Consider the following 22,097-nt stretch of genomic DNA (forward strand, 5'->3'; position numbering starts at 1 on the left):
GTTGGAATGTTACTTCAGAGTCAAGAGTCAAGAGTGTTTAATTGTCATGTGTACTGACAACAGAAGAATGAGATTCTTACTTGCAGCAGCTTAACAGGCCCGTAAACACGCTTCACATAACACCGCCTATTGTATTTTAAATTGTATTTTTGTTTAGACCTGGGTTTTTGTGAAAAGCACTTTGGGTTGCATTCAATTGTATAAAAAGTGTTATACAAATAAAGTTATTATTATTATTATTATTCCTCAGCCATATTGTTACATCTGTCGCTGCTTTTATTAAGCCCAGCCGAAAAGCCCTGTCCCACTGTACGAGTTCATTCAAAAAGCTCTCCCGAGTTTGCCCTGATTCGAACTCGGAGATTTACGGTAATGGCCGCTCGTCGGTACTCGGGGCTCCCGTGGACATTTTTCACCATGTTGAAAAATCTTCCCGAGTCTTAACACGTTTCCCGAGTACCTGCCGTTAGCGTTACGAGCCGCAAAGAGACGTCACCGAGCTCCGACGTACCCGCTACGTATATTCTACGTGATCACCACGAGTATGATTTTTTTTAACTCGGGAGAGCTCTTGAATTAACTCGTACAGTGGGACAGGGCCAATAGGGTTATACACTGGATTTAACAGATATATTTCATCAGGTATTTTAATTATATTTAATATTTCTTCACTGTGTGTGTGGATCATTGTATGTGCCATGATTCTGCTCAGCTCATAAGTAACCTCCAAACTCTTGCTTGATACATTTGAGGAAATTCACACAAACTGAACATTCTCCACTGACAATGTACACACCATCCACTGCTTCATGTTCTTCCTCCACTTCTACTGCAACTTTATCTCACGTATTGTTTAGTATAAGGCACAGGGCTCTATCGTCTCATTCAGAAATCCTTCTATAGTATGTGGATGTAATTCATCAGAATTGTGTTTTAGTTTAGGTTTAATATTGTCACATGTGCTGAGGTACAGTGAAAAGCTTTGTTTAGCATGCTACCTAAACATATCAGGTATAGGTGTAGGAACAAACTGCAGATGCTGGTCTATACCAAAGGTAGACACAAAATGCTGGAGTAACTCAAGGGCCTGTCCCACGAGCATGCGACTCCATGCGGCAAGCGCGACCTAAAGGGACTGCATGCGGCAATCGCGACCAAACCAGAAGCGGGGGCCGCGCGGAGGTCGAGTGAGTGACATGAAGTTCGAGCGAAGTCCGCGGGAAGTTCGCGCGTGACGTTCGGTGTCGAGGCGGCTGCGGGCCGGCAGGCCGTTGCTGCACGGAATTTTTGTACAATGTCAGTTTTTCGGAGCCCCGCGCGATGTCGGGACCAGCTCCACACAACTCCATACGGCTCTGGCGATCGAAGTGGGACCGCCCCGCGAGGCCGTACGGCTCTCAAGTGCTGGGTGGAGGCAGGGGTGCTGCCAAGCGGGTTTGGATGCGATGTTGCACGTTCCCACGCCTGTTCGCAGCAGCGGTGAATAGCCCAGCATTTGGGTGGGGGCCGGTCTTATATGCACATTGTTCACCATGTTATGTCGCGCTTGCCGCATGGAGTCGCATGCTCGTGGGACAGGCCCTTCAGGCAGCATCTCTGGAGAAAAGGATTCAGATAATACTGTACATAATTACAATTAAGTCAGGGCTGCCAACATTGGGTGAGAGTTGAGAGTGAGAAATTGCGAGGGAGGGTGTGGGAAGGGGTGGTTCCCCCTCCCATAGTTGGCTCCGGAGGTGGCACCAACGCCCCCACTCACCCGGTCCGCTCCTGGCTCCGGGCCGGGGTTAAAACTCCATGGGGTGTGGACAGAGCAGTCGATGGACATAGAGCCGCTGGAGGTGAGGGTGTGAGGTGTGTGCCGTGCCTCAGGGGGGGAAGGGGGAGGGGGGTTGGTGCTGGGACCACCACCGCCGTGTCTCACCTATCACACCATCTGCATGGGAGAAACTAAACTCCTTTGTTTTCCCCCAAAATCATCCCGCAGGCCAATAGTTTGACAGCCCTGCTTTAAACCAATCCCCTCTAGTGCTTGAATCACATGTCCTGGGAAAAAGACTATGCATTCACCTGATATTCCCCTCATGGTTTTTACTCACCTCTAAAACAATTTTTGCTTTATTTTGAACTTTCAGCACCCGCAGATATTTGAGCGTGAGAAATTTTGTGATCAGCGTGAGAGCATGAGAATTTTGTGAAATGCGTGAGTCTTACGATCAATGCGTGAGAGTTGGCAGTCCTGCTAATAATGCATACATTTTATGCAAGTTCCAATTGTTTGGTCAAAAATCACTTATTACTGCATTATAACAGTTAAGTTACTTTAAGACCATTTCAGAAATGATGGAACTCAACAAACAATCAACTAACAAATTAAAGCAAACTAAAAATAAATAACATGTTCCTTTCCTGACTCGACCTCATAAGTACTTTAACGCTGTTAACAGAGCAAAGGGATATTAATCTCAAGAATCAAAATGGGGAAAGTGAGGGCAATTTTGCTTAAATGGTCATTCTAAGCCCATTCAGATCTTCATAGAGTCAGAGTTATACAACATGTACGTTGCTGGCCCAATTTGTCCATAATGATCAAGTTGGCATTCTGCGTGCCCAGGGACTGGCTGCCGTTCCCAGATCAGCTCGCGTCCCAGGGACTGGCTGCAGTTCTCAGGTCGGCTCGCCTGCCCCGACCCAGGGAAAACGAATTGAAAAAAAACGTGTTTTTTCAGGTTACGGGCAGGATTCAGCCGAACCCTGTCCTAGATGTTTGGCCTCATTGTGGTCCTCCCATGTTTTACAACCGATTCACCTGGTTAGTTCTATCTCCGGCTGCTTCATGTTGTCGGCGGCTGCGCATCCAACTGAGGAAGAAGAGAAGAGACGCGACGTCACTCACAGCCGCCAACTGACGCGCTTCCCCAGACCGCACAGATCGCTGTGTTGTGGCGCAAAGAGACAAACTGGGCAGGGACTGAAGACAGCCTGAGAATTCTGTCATCACATGAGAATTGGCTGAAATGCGTGACTCTCACGCTCTCACGCTCAAAGCGTGAGAGTTGGCAGCCCTGTCTAAGGCCAGGATGTGACAACAGACGCACAGGGAGACACATACACAAAGGAAGACACACACACACACACACACACACACACACACACACACACACACACACACACACACACACGGCCAAAATGCATACTCACAGACAGTATATATTATACACATACAGTAACAAACACATAACGAACAACGCTCTTTCTTACACACACACACACACACACACACACACACACACAGAAGAGGAGAGAGAAAAAGAGACCACACACACACACACACCCACACACACACACACACACACACACACACACACACACACACACACACACACACACACACACACACACACACACACACACACACACACACACACACACACACACACACACACACACACACACACACACACACACACACACACACACACACACACACACACACACACACACACACACACAGACACACACACACACAGACACACACACACACACACACACACACACACACACACACACACACACACACACACACACACACACAGACAGACACACACACACACACACACACACACACACACGCACACACACACACACACTCTCACTCACACACACACACACCACACACACACACACACACACACACACACACACACACACACGCACACACACACACACTCACACACACACACAGACACACACACACACACACACACAGACAGACACACACACACACACACACACACACACACACACACACACACACACACAGGGAGACACACACACACACACACACACACACAGGGACACACACACACACACACACACACAGGGAGACACACACACACACACACACACACACACAGACACACACACACACACACACACACACACACACACACACACACACACAGACACACACACACACACACATAGGGACACACACACACACACACACACACAGGAAGACACACACACACACACACAGGGAGACACACACACACACACACACACACACACACACACACACACACACACACACACACACACACACACACACACACACACACACACACACACACACACACACACACACACACACACACACACAGGAGACACACACACAGGGAAACGGACACACACACACCTTTCCTTCCCCCCTCCATCCTCCCCCCCCCTTCCTCTTTCTCCTTCCCCCCATCCCCCCCTCTTTCCTCACCCCTCTTTGCCTCCATCCCTCCCTTTTTTTCTTTCTCTCTCTCTCTTTCTCTCCTCCCTCTCTTTCCCCGGCCGCCCAATGGGGAGGCTGGTGGGCACGGTGTAGCGTGGATTAGCGGCGCTGGCGCTGTCGTGTGAGTTGAAGGGGAGGAGGGAGGGAGGGAGCGAGGTTGCCGCGGCAGCGGGAAGCTCAGCGCTCACAGACGACGCACAAAAGCGCTGACACCCGCTGCCCGGGACTGACGCGCTTCCCCAATCCGTGCAGATCACTGTCATGTGTCGCAAGGAGACAGCGTGAGAATTCTGTCTTCAGCGTGAGAATTGGCTGAAATGCGTGAGTGTCACGCTCAAAGCGTGAGATTTGGCAGCCCTGATTAAGTCAAATTCAAGTTCGATAGGCAGAGCAAGGGGAATATACAGAGTGCAGAATATAGTTCTCAACGTTGTAGTGCATCAGTTCCGTAGATAGAGTCCAATGTCCACAATTGGGTAGAGGTGAATCAGACAGTACCCAAGCTTATGGAAGGACCGTTCAGAAGCCCGATAACAGAGGGGATGGAGCTGTTCCTGAGATAACAGAGGGGAATAAGTTCTATTTGAGTTTCATTTGTGTCCTTAATAGAGCCTTATTCCTGGATGAAATGAGTGTATTTATGTACTTATCTCATTAAACAATATTATGTTTGCCTCTTTCATCACCCTGCTAAATACCAAAACATGTTAATGTTCTGATATTATCGCTGTCTCTCTGTGGTATTATTCATGGACTTCAGATTTGCTGATGACCTTATCATGAAGTAGCTCAATAAACATCTTCTGAAAGGCCACATCAGCCCCATTTCCCTCTGTGACATCAACAAAAAAACATGCAGTACAATAAGTGAATAAAGTTTTCTTATTTGACAGTTCCAGGACAGCTTTTCTCCACTAATCCCCTCTTATCTGAGTCACTACTTATTTTGATTCCAGCTGTATCGCACCAATGTTGTAGTAGGCTCTCATAAAAAAAAGAGATTAATTAAAATTAAATAATTTAGAACGAAGCAAAGACTTTATTTCTAGAAACCAATTGAATATGTTACATTGGATAATATTAAAATTCAAAGAGGCACATGTCCAAAAGATGGAGAATGGAAATAATGTTTAATTATAACCTTCAGACATGAGGAACTGCAGGTGCTAGTATTGTAGTGTAGAACACAAAGTGCTGGAGTAACTCAAAGGGTAAGGCAGCATCTCTGGAGGACATGGACAGGCGACGTTGTGTGTCACAACCTTGTGAAATAAGGGGTTGTGGGAGAGGACAAAACTGTTGTGATGCAGTACAGGCGTAGTATTTTGATAGGGATGGGCGCAAAGCTTTGACAGTGGAGTCTACAGAGATGGGAAGAGAAATATGTGGACGGAGACCTGTTGATGCAGGGAATTGCAGGTTTTGTGTTTAATTATCCATGAAGAAAGTGATGAAGAATTTCAAATTAAAGAAATGATGTATTCCCATTGCTGATAAAATATGTTTTATTAAAAACAAAAGATACATACTAATCAAAGAGCAGAAATCAACAGTCCTTGGAGATACTGTAAATATTAAATTTCACAATGATTGACCATGGGTTATTATTTCTTGAATCTGGTATATCTAAGTCAAAGTCAATATAATGGGTCAAAGTTATTGACATATGGTTAGAATCATTCAGCACATAAACATGCCCTTTGATTCCTCTCATCCATGTTGACCAGGGTGCCCCATCCAAGCGTGTCCCATTTGCCCATATTTTCCCCTGCAAACTTTACTTATCCTTGTACCTGTCCAACTGCTTCTAAAATGTTGATATTGTCCCAGCCTCAACCACCTCCTCTGGCAGCTTGTTCCATCCCAACCACCACCCTCGTGGGCAAATATAACAAACTTTGCTGTGTTATCTGTACGACAAATTATCTTGTAATTTTGTTTTTCATTGACCAGTAATCTAATTGCTTAAATATGTAATTTAATGGAAAATATGATGCTCTAATGGGATGATTATTATAATTGATAATTTCTTGCATATTTATAAAATAATTGATGATTTACTTATTTTTTTCTAACTATGATAGTTTATAAGGATACATGTTATAAATTAGTAATTAGTTACAAAAGCATTCATATAATTACTGTATGAGCAAGAAACAGAACTCATCAGGTCAGGCAGCATCTGTGGAGGGAATGGACAGGTGGCATTTTGGGTCTGGACACTTCTTCCAACTGATGGAATAGAGGGTGAGAAAGCTGGAAAAGGGAGGTGGGGGCAGGACAAACCCTGGTAAGTGATAGGTGGATAGACACAGTGTGTAAGAAGGAACTGCAGATGCTTCTTTAAACCGAAGATAGACACAAAAAACTCAGCGGGACAGGCAGCATCTGGAGAGAAGGAATGGGTGACGTTTTGGGTTGAGGCCCTTCTTCAGATGTGATAGGTGGATACAGGCGATGGGCAGATGGGTGGAATAAGTAATAAAGACAAGAAGTGAAAAGGAGACAAAAGAGCATCAGATAAGGAGAGAAGAGGAGGGGTGAAATGTAAAACTGGAGGGAGGGATATGGGTGGAATAAGAGAGGGGAATAAAAGGAAAATGGGGAAATGAGAGATGTGAGGGGGCGGGGGGTTGTGTAACCATATAACCATATAACAATTACAGCACGGAAACAGGCCATCTCGGCCCTACAAGTCCATGCTGAACACATTTTTTTCCCCTTAGTCCCACCTGCCTGCACTCGTACCATAACCCTCCATTCCCTTCTCATCCATATGCCTATCCAATTTATTTTTAAATGATACCAATGAACCTGCCTCCACCACTTCCACTGGGAGCTCATTCCACACCGCCACCACTCTCTGCGTAAAGAAGTTCCCCCTTCATATTACCCCTAAACTTCTGTCCCTTAATTCTGAAGTCATGTCCTCTTGTTTGAATCTTCCCTATTCTCAAAGGGAAAAGCTTGTCCACGTCAACTCTGTCTATCCCTCTCATCATTTTAAAGACTTCTATCAGGTTCCTCCTTAACCTTCTGCGCTCCAGAGAATAAAGACCTAACTTATTCAACCTATCTCTGTAACTTAGTTGTTGAAACCCAGGCAACATTCTAGTAAATCTCCTCTGTACTCTCTCTATTTTGTTGACATAAGGAGGAGGAGGGGGAAGGAATAGGGTGACAGCGGTATAGGAAGTAAAGTGAAGTGAAACCTATATCACCTGTATCTACCTATCACTTGACAGACTTTGTCCTGCCCCCCACCTCTCTTTCCCAACTTTCTCCTCCCATCTCCAACAGTCTGAAGAAGAGTCTCGACTTGAAACATTGCCCGTCTATTCCCTCCACAGATGCTGCCTGACCTGCTGAGTTTCTCCAGCACTTTGTTTATTGCTCAAGATTCCAGCATCTGCAGGTTATTGTGTCTCCATTCATACTATTGTATTTACAAATTAATAGAAACTAATTGATGTAAATAGTTTGGATTATTTTTTGAAATACATTCAGTTAAAGGTTAATGGATCATGAAATTCACAAGCAGAAAATGGGATGTTTTCTATTTGATTTGTTACAAACTAACATAATATTATTCTCATGACAATAGTATTTGTTGCAAAAGGCATTACCGTATCAGCCTGGTTCCTATAAAGACTCTATCCCCTACTCCCAATTCCTCCGACTACGCCGCGTCTGCGCCCAGAATGAGGTGTTTCATACTGGATCATCGAAGATGTCCTCATTCTTTAAGAAACGGGGGTTCCCCTCTTCCATTATAGATGAGGCTCTCACTAGGGTCTCCTCGATATCCTACAGCTCCGCAGAGTCCCCCTTGTCCTCACCTTCCACCCCATCAGCCATACAACATATAATCCATTTTCGCCCCCTCCAATGGGATCCCACTACTGGCCATATCTTCCCACCCAAACCACCCCCTCCCCAGGCATTTTTCCCTGCAACCGCAGGAGATGCAACACCTGTCCCTTTAGCTCCCCCCTCAACTCCATCCAAGAACCCCAACAGTCTTTCCAGGTGGGGCAGAGGTTCACTTCCACCTCCTCCAACCTCATCTACTGTATCCACTGTTCCAGCTGTCAACTTCTCTACATCGGTGAGACCAATCGCAGGCTCAGCGATCGTTTCGCTGAAAAACCTCCGTTCAGTCCGCCTTAACCTACCTGATCTCCTGGATGCTCAGCACTTTAACTCCCCCTCCCATTCTCAATCTGACCTTTCTGTCCTGGGCCTCCTCCATTGTCAGAGTGAGGTCCAGTGCAAATTGAAGGAACAGCACCTCATATTTCACTTGGGCATCTTACACCCCAGAGGTATGAACATTGACTTCTGTAAGTTCAAATAGCCCTTGTTTTCCCCCTCTCTCCATCCCCTTCCCCTTCCAAGTTCTCCCACCAGTCTTACTGTCTCCGACTACATTCTATCTCTGTCCCTCCCACTCCCCTGACATCAGTCTGAAGAAGGATCTCGACCCAAAACGTCGCCCATTCCTTCTCCCCAGAGATGCTGCCTGTCCCGGTGAGTTACTCCAGCATTTTGTGTCTACCTTATCAGCAAACCAACATTGTTGTCGATCCTGTCAATGATTATCGAGTGAAGTAATCAAATAATGACAGCTGAGTTTATAGTGTCCATACATGTGAGAAAATAATCTATTGTCCAAAATATAATCAGCAAACGGGATTGTGTTTCTAAAAGTCCGTTTTCTAATTGCAGGGTACTTATTGTTATTGTTTATTGTTTCCTTTTGGACTAAAGTCGCAATGCTAAAATATTAGAAACAAAGTAACAGGTTACAAGGAGAGTGTGCTATTTATTTCACTGGCGAATGGTAAACCAATTTAAAAGGAACGCCTCAAGTCCCAGCCCTGTGAATGGGTTGCATGCCAGCTCCATGCTGTGGTAAGCTCCTCCAAACCTTCTGAATAGACCATCCATCTCTGAGAAATGCTCTGCAAATCTATCAAAATTATATCTGCCCTCAGAGAAATGAAACACATTTGCTAAGCTTCTAGTATCTGCAGCTGCTTGTGGCTTCATATTCATACTAAAAATGGAAATGTAATGATTTCGGGCTGGCAGAAGCGCTCCAACGAAAGCTTGAGTCATACTAGGCTGCAATCCCTGTGTACATTGCGTTAATCGCCCAGAGAGAGCCTATGGTGAAAAAGGACGGGGAGCGGGAGCTGAGAGGTGCAAAAGTAATGTTAAGGATTGCACCTTTCGGGCAAACCGTTGTTTAGGGTAAATCGCATAGGTGTGGGTATCTGATCTGAAACTCTAACTAATTTATTTGCACTGCGATTTGATTTTCTCTCTCACACTTGGCTCGGCTACAATTTAGTGAATGAGCGCAAGTCATCTGTCAAGCAAATGGTACATGCGTATACATACATATAATTAAGCAAAATGCTGGAGTAACTCAGCGGGACAGGCAGCATCTCTGGAGAGAAGGAATGGGTGACGTTTCGAGTCGAAACCCTTCTTCAGAGATGTTGGCTGTCCCACTGATTCATTCCAGTATTTGGTGTCTACTTTCGATTTAAACCAGCATCTGCAGTTCTTTCTTACATATATATATATATATATATATATATATATATATGTGTGTGTGTGTGTGTGTGTGTGTGTGTGTGTGTGTGTGTGTGTATATATATATATATATATATATATGTGTGTGTGTGTGTGTGTGTGTGTGTATATATATATATATATATGTGTGTGTGTGTGTGTGTATATATATATATATATATATATACATATATATCACACACACACACACATATGATATATATATATATACACACACACACACATATTATATATATATATATATATATATATATATACACACATACACACACACACCTATATATATATATATATATATATATATATAGATATATATATATATACACACACACATATATACATATATATATATATATATATATATATATATATATATATATATACAGGGGGGTAGACACACTGTGTTTGTGTGTCTATATATATCAGAATCAAAATCACACTTTATTCGCCAAGTATGTTTTGCAACATACGAGGAATTTCATTATATATTATATAATATATATTATATACATATATATATATATATATATATATATATATATATACACACACACACACACATATATGCACATACACTGTGTATCTATCCACCTCCTTTGCTTCAATGGGATGCGGACCGGGTAGAGAGTGTAGTCTGATGGACTACAGTTCCCATCGTGCCCGGCGCGCCGCGTTAGCCAGGAGCGGAAGCGCGGGTGGGCGGGACATCCGGGCGTGTGTGCGACGGTTAGCGCAGATGTGCCGCGCGAGCGAGAGAGGGAGAGAGAGAGCGAGAGAGCGCGAGGGAGGGAGAGAGAGCTAGAGGGAGCGCGAGGACGGGCGGGCGGACGGACGACGGCACCTGTATGAGGTCGGACAGCTCCATCACTAAACCCCCCAAAATGCCGCTAAACATCACACACATCTCTTTATCACCCAGCCGCAACCCCGTTTCCACAGCAGCTTGATTCGTTTTTGCCTTTGCCTTTTTTTTTCGTTCGAGTGGTTAAAAGAAAAAGACGACGGAATAAACAAGAGAGCGGCGAGAAAAAAAAATCCGCGAGCGGATAAATAAGAAAGTGGGGAGGGGATGAAGAAGTTTAATTTCCGCAAGGTGCTGGACGGGTTGACAGCGGCGTCGTCGCCGGCTCAGCCCGGTGGAGGTGGAGGTGGAGGCGGCGGCGGCGGCGGGATGGGACCGGGGTCTGGCGGCGGGACCGCGGGAGGAGGCAGAGCAGGAGCCGGGGATGCAGACATCTCCGAGACACTCACCTCGGATCATTTCCAGATCTGCAAGGTAATGCAAAAAATCCAACCCCCCCCCTCCAAAAAAACTTTATTCAGAATAAATAAATAATGTGTCACACGTTGAGTTACCGTTTATAATGCAATGAAAACTGTGTTAAGATCTAAATATTGTTGGACATATTGAGTTATCTTTTACATGCAACGCAAACTCTATTCCGATATTTTGCAAAGGACAGGTTGGGTGAAGATCTGTATAATGTTCCATACGTTGGGATGCCTTTTACATTGCAAACTGTGTGATGATCTAAATAATGTTTCACGCGTTGGGCTGCGCTTTACATGTAATGCAAACTCTATTTGGATATTTTGTAAATGATTGTTTATGTGAAGATCCAAACACCGTTTCGCACGTTTCACGTGCAATGTAAACTGTGAAGATCTAAATAATGTTTCACACGTTGAGCTACCTTTTACAGGCATTGCAAACTATTGCGATATTTTGTCAAGGATTAGTTGTGCGGTGATATAAATGTTTCACACATTTCTCATGTCATGCAATGTAAATGCGTGAAGACGAAATAATGTTTCACTTATTGAGCCGCCTTTTGCCCGCAATGTAAACTCTTGCGATGTATGAAAATCGAAATAAATGATTCGCAATTCGACATGCAATGCCAACAGCTTGTGTGGAGATCTAAATAATGTTTAATACATTGAGCTACCTTTTTCATGCAATGCCAACTCTTATTGCGATATTTTACAAAAGGCTGGTGGTGTCAAGAACTAAATAATTTTTCACAATGATATTTTGATTTCAATTAATTTACAGACAATTACAGAGCTCTGCTTCATTCATTTATTTCATCACTGCAATTTGATAATGCAAGTATAATAATTTAATTTAAAAAAGATTCTGGGATGAATTCTCTCCCCTTACAAAAAAAGATTAGTATTATATACTATGCTTTCTTTCATCATAATGTAGTTTTAATATTCATTGAAAAGATTAATTACATCTTCATAACCAGTCCTTTACCAAAAACCCATAACAATACAAAGTTCGTAATACATTCTACACATTAAATATTCATACATTCTAGGAGCAGACAGGCCATTTGGCCCATCAAATTTACTCCACCATTCAATCGTGGCTGATCTATCTTTCCCTCTCAACCCCATTCAGCCTTCGCTCCATAACCCCTGATGCCCTTACTAATTAAGAATCTGTCAATCTCCACCTTAAAAATATCCATTGACTTGGATTCCACAGCAAGACCCTGACTAAAGAAATTCCTCCTCCTTTCTAAAGGAATGTCCTTTTATTCTGAGGCTATGGCCTCTGGTCCTAGCCTCTCCCACTAGTAGAAACATCCACTCCACATTCACTATCCAGGCCTTTCAATATTCAGTAAGTTTCAATGAGGTTCACCCTCATCCTTCTGAACTCCAGCTAATACAGGCCCAGAGCCGTCAAACACTCATCATATGTTAACCCAAATCATTCCTGGGATCATTCTCGTAAACCTCCACTGGACCCTATCCAGCACCAGCACATTCTTCCTCAAATCTGGGGCCCAAAACTATTCACAATACTCCAAATCCAGTCTACCAGTGCCCTATAAAGCCTCAACATTACATTCCTGTTTTTTGTATTAAATAAATGCTAGCATTACATTCGCCTTCCTTACTACCCATTCAACTTGCAAATTAAGTTTTGGGGAATCCTGCACCAGCACTCCCAAGTTCCTTTGCACCTCTGATTTCTAAATTCCCATTTAGAAAATAGCCTTTATTCCTACTACCAAAATGCATGACTCCACACTTTGCCACGCTGTATTTCATCTGACACTAATCAGCCCACTCTCCTAAACTGTCCAAGTCCTTTAGAGCCCCTGCTTTTTCTACATTACCTACATCTCCACTCATCTTCTGTAAACTTGGCCACAAGCCTTCAATTCCCTCATCCAAATAATTTATTTACATTGTGAAGAGTAGCGGCCCCAGCACCGACCCCTGCGGAACACCTCAAGTCACTGACAGCCAACCAGAAAAGCCCCTTTATTGCCACACACTGCCTTCTGCCATCCGGCCAACCTGATATCCATGTTAGTATTTTCCTTCTGATACCATGGGCTCTCATCTTGTTTAGCAGCCTCACGTGTGACACCTTATCAAAGGTGTTCTGAAAATCCAGGTAAATCACATCCACTGACTCACCTTTGTCTATCCTGCTACTTACTTCCTCAAATAATTCCAGCAGGTTCGTCAGGCAAGATCTCCCTTTCACAAAACCATGTTGACTTTGGCCTGTTTTATCGTGTGCTTCTAAGTACTCCGAAACCTGGTCTTTTATAATGGACTTTAAAATGTTACCAACCACTGAAGTCAGGCTAATCGACCTACAGTCTTCACTCCTCTGCCTTCTTGAACAGCACAGTAATATTTGCAATTTTCCGATCACCTGGAATCACTGCTGACTCTAATGATTCTTAAAAGATCATAACTAATGCCTCCACCATCTCTAAAGCCATCTCTTTCCGAACCTTGGGACGCAGTCCATCTGGTCCAGGTAACTTTTTCAGCTTCTCAAGCACCTTCTCTTTAGTGATAGTCACTCCACTAACTTCTACCCATTGACTCTCTTGAATTTCCGGCATGTTGCTGGTGTCTTCGACTGTGAAGACTGATGCACAAAACATATTCAATTCCTCTGCCATTTCTTTATTCCCCATTATCACTTCTCCAGTATCATTTTCCAGCAGTCCAAAGTCCACTCTTGCCTCTTACTCTTTACAAACCTGAAGAAACTTAGGTTTGCTCTTTTATATTATTGGCAAACCTACTTGCATATTTCATCTTTTCTCATATTGCCTTTTTAGATACCTTCTGTTATTTTTTTTTAAAGCTTCCCAATCTCCAGCTTCCCACTTTTCTTTTATGCCTTCTCTTTTAGTTTATGATGTCTTTGACTTCCCTTATCAGCTATGGTCACCTCATTCTCCCATTAGAATCTTTCTTTCTCTTTGGAATGAAATGATCCTGCATCTTCCGAAGGTTCCGTGCCAGAAATTCAAGAGAATCAAGGAGTAGAAGTCAGTCAATTGGAAAATTACAAATATTACTTCAGTCGGAAGAAGGGTCTCGACCTGAAACGTCACCTATTCCTTCTCTCCAGAGGTGCTGCCTGTCCTACAGAGTTACTCCACCATTTTGTGTCTATCTACCATATCCAGAATTACCATTTCCCTGGTAAGTTCAACTACAAGCTGTTATAAGAAACCATCTTGGAGACCCTCTAGAAATTCCCTCTCTGTGGATCCAGTACCAATCTGATTTTCACTGCATAATGAAATCCCCCATGACCACCGTAACATTGCCTTTCTTACATGCCGACCGTAACTCCTGATGTAACTTGCACCCTACCCCTGTTGGAGGCCTGAAAATAACTCCCATCAGGGTCTTTTTACCCTTGCAGTTTCTCAGCTCTACACACAAGGATGCCACGTCTTCTGATCCTATGTCCCTCCTTCCAAAGGGCCGATTTTCATTCCTTACCAAAAAAGCTACCCCACCCCCTCTGTCCACCTGTCTGTCTTTTCGATAGGATGCGTAACCTTGGATATTCAGCTCAACTCTTCTCACAGCCATGTCTCCGTAATGCCCACAATGTTGTACCTACCAATTTCTAACTGCACTTCTTCCCTTTAACTTCATCCATAAATTTCCAATTTGTTGACCCAACCCCCGCAGCTATTTAGCTTGAACCCCTATCTACGGCCCTGGTTATGCGGTTTGCCAGGACCCTGGTCCCAGCTGAACGGGGTACTGATTTGGGATGATCAGCCATGATAGGCTGAATGGCCTACTCCTGCACCTCCTATGTTTCCCCTCCCACTTCAAGTTCCTCTGCAGGTCAGACGAGATGTCCCTAACCCAGGCACTAGGCAGGCAACACAGCCTTTGGTACTCTCGATCCTCATGACAGAACAGCCTATTATCCTAACTATACTATCCCCAAAGGCATCAATGCTTTTCTTCTCTCCTCTCTCTCAAATGGCACCCTGAATCACAGTGCCTTGGTCAGGTTGTTCATTCTTTCTACCCTCTCCACACTTTTCTGCACAGAGAGCAAGAATCTGAGACTCGCCTGACAAGCTCAAAGACTGAGGTTCCTCTAACATTATCCTTACCTCTATTCTCTTGCCTGCCTCACTTGCAGTCACACCCTGCTGCTAACCATGGACCACATTGGAAGCTATTACTCTAACGGGTGTGACTGCCTCCAGAAACACTGCACCCTGGTAATTCTACCCATCCCGAATTGCCGCAGCATTTGAAACTCAGACTGCAGGTCATCAACTTTGAGTCTTAGTTCCTCAATCAACTTGCATTTGCTTCAGATGTGGTCATTAGGATTTATCAAGGGGTCCACCAGCACTCATACCATGTAGCTGCAGTACATTGCATGATCCTGCATGTCTCCTTTGTGTATCCGACAACTCCTGTTTATGTATCTGCCTGCTGCTGACCGTTCAGCACTTCTCTCCTCAGCCCTTCTCGCCAAAGCTTCAAGTTGCACTTTACCTCAACACAACTGCTGCATTGGACCTAGCCGCTGCCTTATTCGCTAATCTGAACTAATTGTACACTTGCTTTGATCCAAGTCCCGCCTCCTCAATTACCAACACACTGAACTCTCAGAAACAACAATATTTATACTTGTTCCTGCCGATTTTTTTTTAAAGCTCATTTATTTCTCTATTGCTAGTGTTATACCCAGTAGTCTTAGCACCTGTCTGTATACATAGCATGTGGCATTTTGAGGTGAGGTTCCTTGCACCTGTCTTTACACACTGCACCCTTGCCACTGGGATGATATCCCTTCCCTTGTCTGAGTAGTGTCCCCACTGGACCAAGCCCCTCAATATAATGAAAATATACATCATTAGTTAAAACATATTTCAAATGTAGGCAAAATAACCTGATTTCCTGTTAGGTTTAGGTTTATTATTGTCAAGTGTATCGAGGTACAGTCAAAAGCTTTGTTTTGCATGCTATCAAACCAGACAATATAGTACAGAAATACAATCAAGCCAAACTCCAGTTTAATAGGTAGGACAAAGGAACAGATACAGAGTGTAGAATATAGTTTTCAGCATTGTGGTGTTGTTGATACACAAATAAAATAAGGTACAAGACCGCTCTTTAAAACTATTGGAGTCTGACACTACCTTAAAAACCTATGGAGCTCAATTACTGTTAATGTATAATTGTAATGCTGAAGATGAATGTTAGGATTATTCAAAATCCTAAAGGACTGGTTGTGTGAAGTTGTAATGAACTTCCTCAATGAATATTAACAGCACATTATGAAGAGGAAATCATTGTTGATAACGTTAAGCATTTTTGTAAGGGAAGGAAAGAAATTGCAGAATCTTTAAAAAAAAAATGTAGCTTTCTTTTGTAAATGCAATATGTAATGTGATATTTTTAAATGATTAGCCGTCACTATATAATTTTTATTATAATTTTTGTTATTCAGATTCATTGGTGAGAGGAGAGTCGCTCCTGTATTACACGGAGAGCAGTCCTCTCTCTCCATTACAATCCAGTCCACCTGCTGGGCAGAGTTGTCCAGCAGGTGAATCATATTTTTAATATTTACTGCCCAATTATAGTACATAAAGTTAGGGGGTGCTAGACCACCCATCTCTTTTGGTTTACTAAGGTGTGCTCTTTGTATTCTGTGGGATTTGTAATCCCATATAAAATTTGTATTGTCTGAGTCTAGTTTTTTGAAAAACTTTTTTGGAAGATATATTGGAATTGATTGAAATAAATATAGGATTTGTGGTAAAAAGATCATTTTTATAGCATTTATTCGACCTATTAAAGACATCGGGAGCGTTTTCCAGAATTTAATTAGATTATTTAGTTTCTTAAGTAAGGGGCTATAATTGGCATTAAGCATAGCGTGATAATTTCTAGTGATTTCAATTCCTAAATATTTAAATTTTTCTGTGGCTATTTTAAAGGGGGATTTCAAGAGATGTGTTGAGTCTTTCGGTTTTATCGACATGATTTCACTTTTGTTCCAGTTTATTCTGTATCCTGAGAAAGATCCAAAGTCCTCAATTAGATTTAATATGTTTGGTATACTGATTTGGGGTTTTGTGATATACAGTAATACATCGTCTGCATGTAAGGATATTTTGGTTTTTGAATATTTTGTATTATAACTGTAAATATCCGGGTGTGTTCTAATTTTTTCAGCTAAAGGTTCAATTACCAGAGCGAATAGCAGTGGTGATAATGAACATCCTTGTCTATTGCCCCTTGTTAATTGGAATTTCGTAGATAGTATATTATTAGTTAATATTCTAGCCGTGAGTTTGTTATATAATAATTTTATCCATGCGATGAAGCTCTCTCCCATTTGAAATTTTTGCAATACTTTAATCATATAATCCCATTCTACTTGATCAAACGCTTTTTCTGCGTCCTATGAAATCATAGATAACTTTGTTCTTGAGGTTTGTGAGAGTGCATTATGTTAAACAGATGTCTCAGGTTATTAAATGAATGTCTCTTGGGTATAAATCCCGTTTGATCCTCATTTATTAATTTACTAACATATTGACAGTCTTCTAGCTAGTGTTTTCGCTAATATTTTTTGATCCGTATTTAACAAAGCAATAGCTCTATATGAGCCTGGTTCTTCTATATCTTTATCTTTTTTAAGTATTAATGTGATCGTTGATTCTGCTAGTGTTTCAGGTAAGATTTGTTCTTTAAAAGCGTATGTATACATTTTCTGTAGACGTTGAGTAACTTTGTCGAAAAACATTTATAAAATTCATTACTGAATCCGTCTGGTCCTGGTGTTTTTCCATTCTTAAGTGTGTTTATTGTGTCTTCTATTTCCTTAGATGTAATTTGTGCTCCCAGTTCCTCTTGTTCCTTCAATTCAAGTTTTGGAAGGTTACAATTATCCAAAAATTCTGAAACTTTATTATTGTCTATTAGCGTTTTCGACGTGTATAAATTCTTGTAATATTGAGCAAATTTTTAATTGATATCATTAGGTAGTGTTAATAATTCCCCTCTATCTGATTTAATCTTTAAAAATGCTTTGAAGGATTCCCATAATAAAGTGGGCAATATATCTGGTGTATCATTTGTCTCAAAAAATAGGTCCATCTGTTTTTTAGATATATCCTCCCTTGTGGGTCTTTCAGAATTTGCGAGTTAAACCTCCAGAATGATTTGTTCGTAGACATTCCTTCCAATTTTAAAACAAAAGTTAGCGGGGAGTGATCTGAAATCGTATTGGTGTGATATTTAGGGTTCATAGTATAAGGGATTAGTTTTGTATCCACTAGGAAGTAATCTATACATGAGTATGTTTTATGTAACATTGAATAAAACGAGTATTCCCTTCCAGTCAGATTCGCGATCCTCCAGACGTCTGCTATATTTGTATGTTTTATATATGTATTTAAGTTCACTAGTTTTAGATTTCATATTACCTCTTTGTTTTTGCATCGATTTATCTAATCACAGTTGAAGTCTCCTCCAATTATAACATTTTGGTAGTTAAATTCTGAGATTGTATTCAGGATTTTATTTAAAAATTGAGGATTATCAAAATTGAGCGCATATATGTTTACCAAAGTGATTGGCGTAGCATGGATCTCTCCTGTAACGATAAGATATCTCCCTTCCTTATCTGATATAATGTTCTTTGATTTGAATGGTATTCCTTTGCGAATAATAATTACGGTGCCTCTGGATTTCGAAGTATATGAGGAGTGAAATGTTTGGCCTATCCAATTCGCCCTCAATCTCATCTGATCTTGATGTTTAAGGTGCGTTTCTTGTAGAAAATTAATGTCCGTGTTACATGATTTCAACTGAGCTAGTATTTTGCCCCTTTTAATTGGTTCATTAATACCCCTTATATTCCAGCTACACAGAGTGATTCCTCCCATTTTCTTTTGTTTATCATCTTGCATTTTCTCTGATTTTAATACCCATATTTATTACGGTGCATCCATACCTCAGGACTCTGGATATTTGGGGGGCGTTTATATTATTAACTTCCTTGGTAGATCCCTTTTGCGATTTTCCTTGAAAAAAAATCACATAGTAGTGACATATTGTGATTAAAAAAAAAAAATTGAACAAGTAAAATTACAGTGTCTGAAGTGTTCGACACTGTAGTGCGTGTCCCACGCGTCTGTGGGATTCGACATCTATTCGACTTCCGAAGTTGATGTTGTACAATTAGCTCCGCTCCTTTTATTACTCTAACCCTAAGAATTTATTTATCTAACACTTTCATCTACTAATTATTTATAATTAGTTATACCTTTGATAATAGTAAGCTGATAATGAGTAGGCGGTGCGACTCTGGTCAGCAGCGGCCTCTGCAGCCTGTCCGCGTTTTTATTATTTTTTGTCTGTGTTTTAATGTAGTTTTTGTTATTTTATGTTGGGGGGTGTGTGTGTGTGGGGGGGGGGGGGGGGGGGGGTGGGGGGGAGGGGGGGGGAAACTTTTAAATCTCTCCCTGCACTGGAGACCCGACCTTTTCTCGTCGGGTCTCGGTTGTCGTTGAGGCCGCAACGAGGAGCGGCCTCCAACAGGAAGAAGCCGGGGACTCAGGTGCCGACTCACCTCACCGTCGCGGAGCTGGCCGAGACCGGAGCGGGTGGAGCGGTGGAGGAGTGCTGCCGCTGCTGCTGCCCGACCTCCGGAGATTGGGAGGCTGCTGCTGCGGGTCTGCGGACGGCGGCACCGGGAGCCCACGGATCCCTGGAGGGAGACCGCTTTTCGGGGCTCTCGCAACGGCGACTTCTCCCGCCCGAGTTGCGGGGTCGAAGAGCTCCTGGAGCGGGGCCTAGCACCACTGCCCCGCGCGGCTGGAACGGCCGCGGGACTTTGCGAGCGCACGCCGGGGTCTTTAACAGCAAGACCCGGTGTGCGACCTCGCACCACCCGGCGTGGCTTTAATGGCCGCGGGACAATCGCCATCGCCAGCCGGGGGCTTTGACTTTGACTCTGACATCGGGGGGGGGAGAGTGCAGTGGAGAGATAAGTTTTTTTGGCCTTCCATCACAGCTATGTGATGGATGTTTATGTAAAATGTAATTGTGTTGTGTCTGGGGTCTATTTGTGTGTAATGTATGGCTGCAGAAACGGCATTTCATTTGGACCTCCAGGGGTCCAAATGACAAATAAATAGACTATTGACTATTGATATTGACTATTGACTGTTAGCTGTAAGGGTTAACCAGAAACAGGCTCCTGGAATTATGCCAGGTGCCTGAGTCTCCTCCCTTCTCCACACAAACTACATAACACTTAACCTTTCAGTATTATCTACTTTAATACTAAAATTCGTTATCTCTATATACGAGCTAGTCAGTCTTATTAGCAGATTATTACATTTTGGCCATTATATAATTCAGGTTAGTTTCCATTTATATTTCTATATTAGTATTGTTAGTTATTATTAATTCTCTATATTTTGTAAAGCTGTTTTAAGATCTTAAACCGCCAGTTGTCCTTGTGGTGTTTTCCACATTCGGCTCTGCTGTTCATCTCTGCGTTGCTTAGCAGTCTTTCCTTCATTTTGAACAAAGAATGTCCTCGAGTTGAATTCCAAAGCGTCCAATGGAGATAAGGTGTCTAGACCAGCGCACGTGGAAATTCTCTTCCATTTTAAACTTTTAGAGAATGGTGTTTCTTCCCTTATCTTCAGGTGTTCTCTGTGAAGTAATAAAAGGAAAGAAACTGTCCATATCGTCCCGCTGCCGTGATTAATCTTCTGTTTCTGCCACAATCTCTTGGGCATATTTATAAGATGCGTCCGAATTAGTGAAAGTTTTCTCTTTTCCCTTGAAAGTAATGCGCATCCTGGCCGGATAAAAAACGCCACATGTGACATCTTTAACTCCGTGGAGAATCTGTCTTGTCTGTTCGAACTTTCTTCTCTTTTGCACGACCTCATAGGGATAATCCCGGAGGAGTTTGATAGTGTCATTTCCAAAGGTCATCTTCACTCCATATTTGATTTTTTTCATCAGCTCTTCAAGTGCTGAAATGTCCCGAAGTTTGACTATGACCTGTCGTGGGTGGGCTGGATCTGCTTGTGATCTTGGCTTAAATCTAGGTATTCGATGTGCCACTTCAATTTCCGGTTCCACAGGTAACTTGAGTACATGTTTGATTAAGTTGGCAGTGAACTCACGGGTGTTGTTCCCCTCTGCCCCTTCTGTTACTCCCAGTATTCATACATTTTGGCGTCGTGAGCGAGCTTCAAGATCAAGACATTTATCTGAGACTTTCGCCAGTTGACTCTTGAGGCTGTCTAGTTCTAGCTTCATTCCCTGCATATCTTCAGCCATTTGATCAACAATTGTTTCCATGTCTTTTATTTCAGTTACATGTGAAGAAACAATTACATGTACAGCCTCAAACTTCTTCTTAGTTTCTTCTTCCCCTTTATTAATTCTCCCCATTAGCTCTTCATGCACATCCTCAATTCGTTTTTGTATAATGCCAATGCAGTCAATAACTTTTTGATTACCAGCATTGATGTTTGACATATTTTCCATCAATTTAACATTAATATTTTCCATAATTTTTGAGTTTCCAGCCTCAATATCCTTTCTCAGTTCTCTTACCGAGTTCTTTATCTCCTCCATTTCATTTTTCTCCTTAGTAGCCATCTCAGTCTTGGATCCTGTAGCCATTCCAGAATCTACTTCAGAGATCTGTTCTTCAGTTTTCTGTGTTTTCAGCAGTTTTGAGATTGTTCTCCGAGGGCTCTGAGCTGAAGACAGTTTTTTCATTTAATATCCTTTATCCTCCGTTTTAAATCACAGCGCTTACTGGACTTCCGGTGGCGCTATGGAGAACTAAGTCCAGCGCCAACCAGCTCCGTACCGAGGAAAACAAAAAACGGGAGAAAAATCGGGA

At 42.5% G+C, this 22,097-nt stretch overlaps 1 protein-coding gene across 3 annotated transcripts in view; it reads left to right on the forward strand.

Annotated features, from left to right (window-relative positions):
• Nucleotides 1-10,673: 10,673 nt before the first annotated feature.
• The window catches only part of LOC129702538 (syntaxin-binding protein 5-like), a 233,558-nt gene continuing 222,134 nt past the window's right edge, over nucleotides 10,674-22,097 (forward strand). For 2 of the 3 annotated variants that reach the window (XM_055644284.1, XM_055644285.1), the window contains exon 1: nucleotides 10,674-11,162. In XM_055644284.1, the coding sequence (XP_055500259.1) occupies nucleotides 10,956-11,162 (207 nt within the window). In that variant the 5' untranslated portion in view covers nucleotides 10,674-10,955. The remainder of the gene's footprint in view (nucleotides 11,163-22,097) is intronic. The other variant, XM_055644286.1, reaches the window with a different exon arrangement.

This window comes from Leucoraja erinacea, chromosome 13 (genome assembly GCF_028641065.1).
Source record: "Leucoraja erinacea ecotype New England chromosome 13, Leri_hhj_1, whole genome shotgun sequence".
NCBI lineage: Eukaryota > Metazoa > Chordata > Chondrichthyes > Rajiformes > Rajidae > Leucoraja > Leucoraja erinaceus.